The 6,154-nt window shown below is 36.6% G+C and overlaps 1 protein-coding gene across 1 annotated transcript in view; it reads right to left on the bottom strand.

Moving 5' to 3' along the window:
- Nucleotides 1-6,154, bottom strand: part of exoc6 (exocyst complex component 6) — a gene marked incomplete in the record, with an annotated part of 22,880 nt that overhangs the window by 540 nt on the left and 16,186 nt on the right. Inside the window, 1 exon segment of the mRNA XM_035660776.1 lies at nt 1,569-1,681. Coding sequence (XP_035516669.1) covers nt 1,569-1,681 — 113 coding nt within the window.

The raw sequence follows: 6,154 nt of genomic DNA, 5'->3' as shown, positions 1-6,154 counted from the left end.
ACTTTGTTATATTTGCTGAAATTTATACTGTGTTCCTGACAGTAGTACATGAGACAGATAATCTGTGAAAAATCAGGTTCTTCTGGGCTGTTGTAGTGCTCCTAATGGCATTTGCAAGAATCCCCTTGGCCTGGACAAAAACAACCAATCAGAGCCAAGAAAGATAGTTGATAGTTGATAGTTGATTGTTGAGTCTCATTTCCAGGTTGCCAAATATCGACGCTGGGAATGAAACTCAACAATCAATGATCTTTAAGCCACCCATCCAAAGTGTCTTTTTGTCCTTCTAGGCTCTAAATGGTTGTTTTGGTCCAGGCCCGGTAGATTCTTGCAAACACCATTAGGAGCACTAGGAGGAGCCAGAGGAACCAGATCAATTCACAGGTTATCTGTCTCATTTACTACTGTCAGGATATAAGTTTCAGCAAATATGACAAAAAGTTATTTTGATAAGTTACCTACTGCAGCTTTTATAATAATTATTGGATTTTTACTATGAATATGTCTCAATGATTTTAAAAGAAGATCTTACAAATTTACATTTGAGTAAACAGTTGTTGTAACAAATGAAACAGAGAGAGTGGGTTAAGTTATAATTAGGATAGTAGGAGGTTGGAAATTCTTAGACATTATTACATATTTTTTCTTTTTCTATTCTATATAACTTACACTATTTATTGTTAAAATTATCCTGTAAACTATGGATAAGACAGGTTCAAGGTTCAAGCAGGAAGTCACTAAAAATCAAACAGATGTTTAGTGTGTGTATTTGGGTGCAGACATTTAACCTTCACATATACAATAATGGAATTTATTTAAAAAAATATTACGCCTTAAGTCATTCTAGTTTACAGTAGGTAGAATAAATGGTTTTGCATATATCAGAGGGTACATGGAGAAGACCAAAGAAAAGGACTGAGGAATCTGCACCTACCCTCTGTAGACTCTGAGCAGCAGCAGGAAAACAGAACAGAAGAGTATAACCAAAACACACGCAGAGGAGGAAAACAGACAAAGCAGCCAAACTAATACAGAAGGACGTTATATGCTCTATGCAAGAATTAATGTAATAAAATGACAATAATGTGAAAGAAAATTTGAAAATGTTTATAAAAGACTTAAGAATATGGGTTGATAACTAACATTTTAGAAGAATACCTGGGGTGGCAGACTTTGGCATGTTTTCTGTAGTTTATCACAATCATATTCATAACTCCTCATCACTCCACCATTTTCAGTTTCAAATTGATAAAATAAAAAAGTAAAAGTGTAAATTCTTAAAAAAGTCTAAATATCAAAAACAAGTTGGTGTATCAAAAAAAATATGATACAAAGTGTAGTCCTCACATTAGCATTTTCTTTTACAAATTTTCTGGAAACTTGTTGTTGAAGTAATTATATTTTTATTTTTATCTTAGGACAAAGACATTTTGGTCTATTTGTTTCTTTGTGGCTCTTTACATGCTCTAGCAGCACACCCACATTCTAAGTCTCACCCCTGCACAAAGGTGAACTGTCAATGCTACTTGGCCTTTAAAGAGAAGCATTTAACCATCAGATGCACTCACTTCTCCAGTAGAGCCAGGGCAGTAGCTGGGTTCACTCTCAGGTATTTGGAAGTTGGCTGGCCATAGTCTGCCAGGTAAGTGGACCAGTCCCACACCATGAACAGGTCCAGGAGCTACAAAACACACAGACATGTACACCACTCAGATATGCAACAGTTTCACCTCCGAGAACTTCAGAAAGAACCTCAGAGAGAAACAGAGGAAGACTAAGGCTTGTAGAGGGTCAGAGTTTGAAGGGGGAAGGTTTTGAAGAGGCAAATGACTGAAGAACTGAGGGGTTTGACCATTGTTGGACTGCAGCAAAGCAGCCCGTCCCTGACTTACTGAGTAAGTGATTTAGTTACACTATTGGTTGGTTGATTGTCCCCCATTGGTTTTAGCCTAGTCTTGTTTACTATCTGTTAGGATCAGCTGTCAGTCAGCACTGGACTGCTATCTAGTCTGTGTTAGGCTGGAAATTGATGAGCGCAGTTGACACTAGATAGCTTATCTACAGACAGACTCATCACTCTGACAGCAAGTTTTTAAACATGAAAACAATACACTGAAACACCAAGCCGGTTTAATTTATGCAAACTGGATGCCGTTTGGGTAAACCAAAATTTTAGGGGGAGGATACACTATTTTAGACTTGACAGAGGGCCGACAGAGAGACAAAAAGATGTTCATGTGTACATGTAAATATAGATATGCTACACTGTACATTGCAGTACTGTATCATTGTTTGTTCCATGAACTCTGCCTGGTTAGTACCTGGTTTCAACAATACTTTACCGATTGTGAAGCAGTTTGACTGGTCTCTCACTGAATTGGCCACTGTAGTGTGACGTCGGGTTACGTTTCTAAAAAGGTTTATTCTGTTCTCTGCAGCAGGTTGTTGCATTTTTTTTCACCCCTACCACAGCTTAAACGACTACCCCCATTCAAGATGAATAAGAGGACTGGTGATTTCACTGCAGCGCCTAATTTGGTCGGCCCTAACAGAGCCGAATCGACGTCTGTGCAAAATGGGGGAGCAGGCATAAGGCACATACAGTCGTCACACCAGACACCAACGCCGTTGTGTTACACATCACGCCTCCTGTCTTTACAGCAGTATTGTAGGATCTCTGTGTAAAAAAGGGCTTGTGATGCAGAGGGAAGACAGAGTGAGAGATGCTGAGAGAAGAAGGGAGGAGGGAGGGGCTTCTGCTGCTACATGATGAGTGTTGACTGTGAACAGGAACATTTCAAATGACCCCACCACGAACCCTGGTTAACCTGATGGAGATGACCCCCCTACCCCACCCACACACACAGTGTATGCTAATGTCATAGGGTGAAACAGCTGGGTGTTTGGGTCATGTTGAAAGAGCAGTGAAAGAACAGCTTAGTGATAATAGCATTATTCAGCTGACAGAGACTGTGACACACAGAGAGAGGCTTAGCAACAATGCCATTATTCTCACCTGGAGCTAAGTGATGAGCCACAAGCAAACACGTAGAGGGTGCCACATTTTACCCTGACACTCACTGAACTCTCTACAGTTCACAACTTTGCACAGATTAGAAATGAACTGATTTGGTACAATAATTTTTAAATATAGTTTTGTTCTTCAGAAATGTGGCTAATGGGTCTATCAGTCATGATAAATTAGTTGTGTGCACAATGTTTCTGCGAAAGTTTTTTTTTTTTTTTTTTTAAACTTGCCATTTCCAACAAATTTTTGTAATGCAATACTTCAAAATGCAAATCAAATTACAGAAATGCAGCTATTATAGCATTGCATTAGTTTTTCCATATCTCTGTAATAACTTAAACCAAGGCCGATGCGATTCAGCATGTTATATGCTGTGTATTGTCTGTTTGCAGTGTTTCAGTGTGCAGTACAGCATCTATCATAGGCTGTTAAAATAACACACTCTGCAGGGGCTAATTACCCTCACATTTGGTTATTAGCAGGAATGTCCCTTTTATGTTTTCCATTGACCTGAAGCTTTTAATATTGAGTCTCTGCTCATAAGAAGTCAATTTTTACAATTAATGTGTGCATATATATATATATATATATATAGTAAACAATTATGGGGAAGAAAAAAAAAATCAGCTTTTGGCATCAGAGAGACAGAGAGAGATATTGTGGCTGTGTAAGTGTGTGTGACAGTCAACTTCCCCAGAAGTCCCGTAAAGGTCTACTGGTAATCATTATGTTTAATGTCACCTCTCAATAGCGAGAGTTCTGGGTATTCATTGAAAGAATGGCATTGCAGATACAAGCGGTCAAAATATACTTTTAAGGGTGCCTGGGTGAAAAACTGCAACTTCGCAAACATGATAAAACATTTTGAAAATAAGTTTAGTATTACGTTTTATATTTGGTATTTTCCAAATTACGGTTTAGTTTTAGCTACTGGTCTAGAAGCCAAAACCTAAAACCACAGTAGGGTTTGTGGTGAGAAACTTACGGGTGGTCCCTACCACTCATAAACTCACGTTGGTCTTCTCTATTCTCTTTTATTTATTTTGGGAATAAGAAAATACTGACAATTCCCTCATTTGGGCAGATACACAGAAAGAAAGACACTTTGTATTTATATGGAAGGGATTTCCCCTGTTCACTTTTACGATGTGTTACCCCTAGTATCTACTGGAAACGATTATAGCATCATTCTAGCATGACATGAAATTAATATTTGATTATAAATGTAATCTATAATATAAGTCAGATCATCTTGAAGATGTTTCTCTCTGTTATGGATAGGAGATGTGGATGCTGTTTATCCTTCTGCCCTGCCTAGCACTCACTGTTGCATCCTAAAAAAAAAAGGTTGGGTGGTCAGAGATAAGCATATGTATTTGTTTATCTTTATAGATAAACATTTCACACATTAGAAATCTCTTCCATGCTAAAATGCTCCTCTGGACATTATCAAACACAATCTAATGACCAGCTTTCCCTGCAAGTTCCTCCAATTAGTACCGAGTTTGGAAGATCTGCTTTTTGTTTTTATGCTCCAATCGAATTCCTCACAAAGCACCCTAAGGATCAATAATCTTGTACCCCTTGGTGAATTTAAATCCTTGATTGAAAATTATTCAAACTCTGTTTGCACTTGTTTTACCTTAACTTTTTTTTATATTGTTTTATTTACTTGTTTTCTTTTATCTTGTATCTAATTTCTAATATATATATATTGATTAATTAATAATTAGAGAGGAACGACAATTATCGGGACGCATATTATCAACAATTATTATTAATAATGGGAAATTTATATCAGGATAATTAAGTCAAATAATTATCAGTTAATATTAATAATAATTTATTTTTAATTCTTATGCGGATGATAGGTTTTATGTTTTATGAAAGCCAAAGTATGTTTGTGAAGAACTTTACTAGAAAAAATACATGAATGTTTGAGTCAGAACTGTTTGTTAACAATAACTATAGAATATTAAATCATCATCTTTGCTCACTACATCTTAATCTTTCTCAGATGTTTAAAAACTACAGGTTATGAACTTCTTTTTTAAAAAACAAAAATTTAAACATTTCTATTTAATCAGTATCCGGCCATGTTACTCGACATCATTGTAAATGAGTAGGGTCGCACAATTGATCAAAATATTGTTGAAATCGCAAAATGGCCATTTGTTTGATGAAGGTAAAATGTGTGACAAACACCACTATAATGAAATATTGTAGTTGTGAAAAGATGCCCAGTCTACAAATCTTGTTCTCCAGATTTAAGAAAACATGTTTGTTTGCTACAGACCCCAAAAAACGTCACAATATTATTATTGTAATATATTTTTAGTAAAAATTGAATTTGTGATGCAAAAATTATCATTCACACAAATCGCAAATCATATCGCAATATCTGTCAAAATAATCGCAATATGATGTTTTGACCATAGGGGCAGCCCTAAATAATTTTTTACTTTCATTTAACGTGTATTTATATATTTATATACAAGGATACAAGGTATTCTGAAATGCGTCTTCTGAAAAACAGACAGCTTCACCTCTGAAACACTTTCAGAACTGTAACAAAGACGTGATAAAGTTACAACTAGCTGATGTCCAGGTTAGGCTGAGGTGAATGTTTATGATTAACAGAAAGAGCCTGAGAGAAAGAAAAAGAGAATGAGATGTATGTGTGTGTGATTTCCCAAAAGGATGGTGTCAGATAAATCATGTCCCTGTGACATTACTTCATGGTTTGCTGTTAAACTCCCTGGTTTCACCTTTACACTGAAACAATAAGCCAAGGCGTCAGTTTTGAAACTCTAGAAATCCCTCTCAGCTTTCTTTCCCTTTATGCACTTATGAAGCTTGACTGAACATCTCCCGTTAGACGCCATTGTCTCACTGACTTGCACTGTCTGGTATAGAAGAAGTTATAATGGAAGATTAGACTATTTTCTTTGTCACTATGGGCTTGCCAGCAGAGACTGGTGGTCCAGAGGTGAGAAAATGTAAACTCTAGGTCTGACTAGATCATTTGTTTATTGGGTCAGGCTCCATGTTTACACCTTAAAAAACTTGTATGATGGATGAATGATTAGTGGCGCTGTGTGAAACTGCATTTACACACACATTTCT

This window comes from Morone saxatilis, unplaced genomic scaffold (genome assembly GCF_004916995.1).
Source record: "Morone saxatilis isolate NCDOM2014 unplaced genomic scaffold, NCSU_SB_2.0 Contig1, whole genome shotgun sequence".
Lineage (NCBI taxonomy): Eukaryota > Metazoa > Chordata > Actinopteri > Moronidae > Morone > Morone saxatilis.
This window is presented reverse-complemented; position numbering and strand designations above follow the sequence as displayed.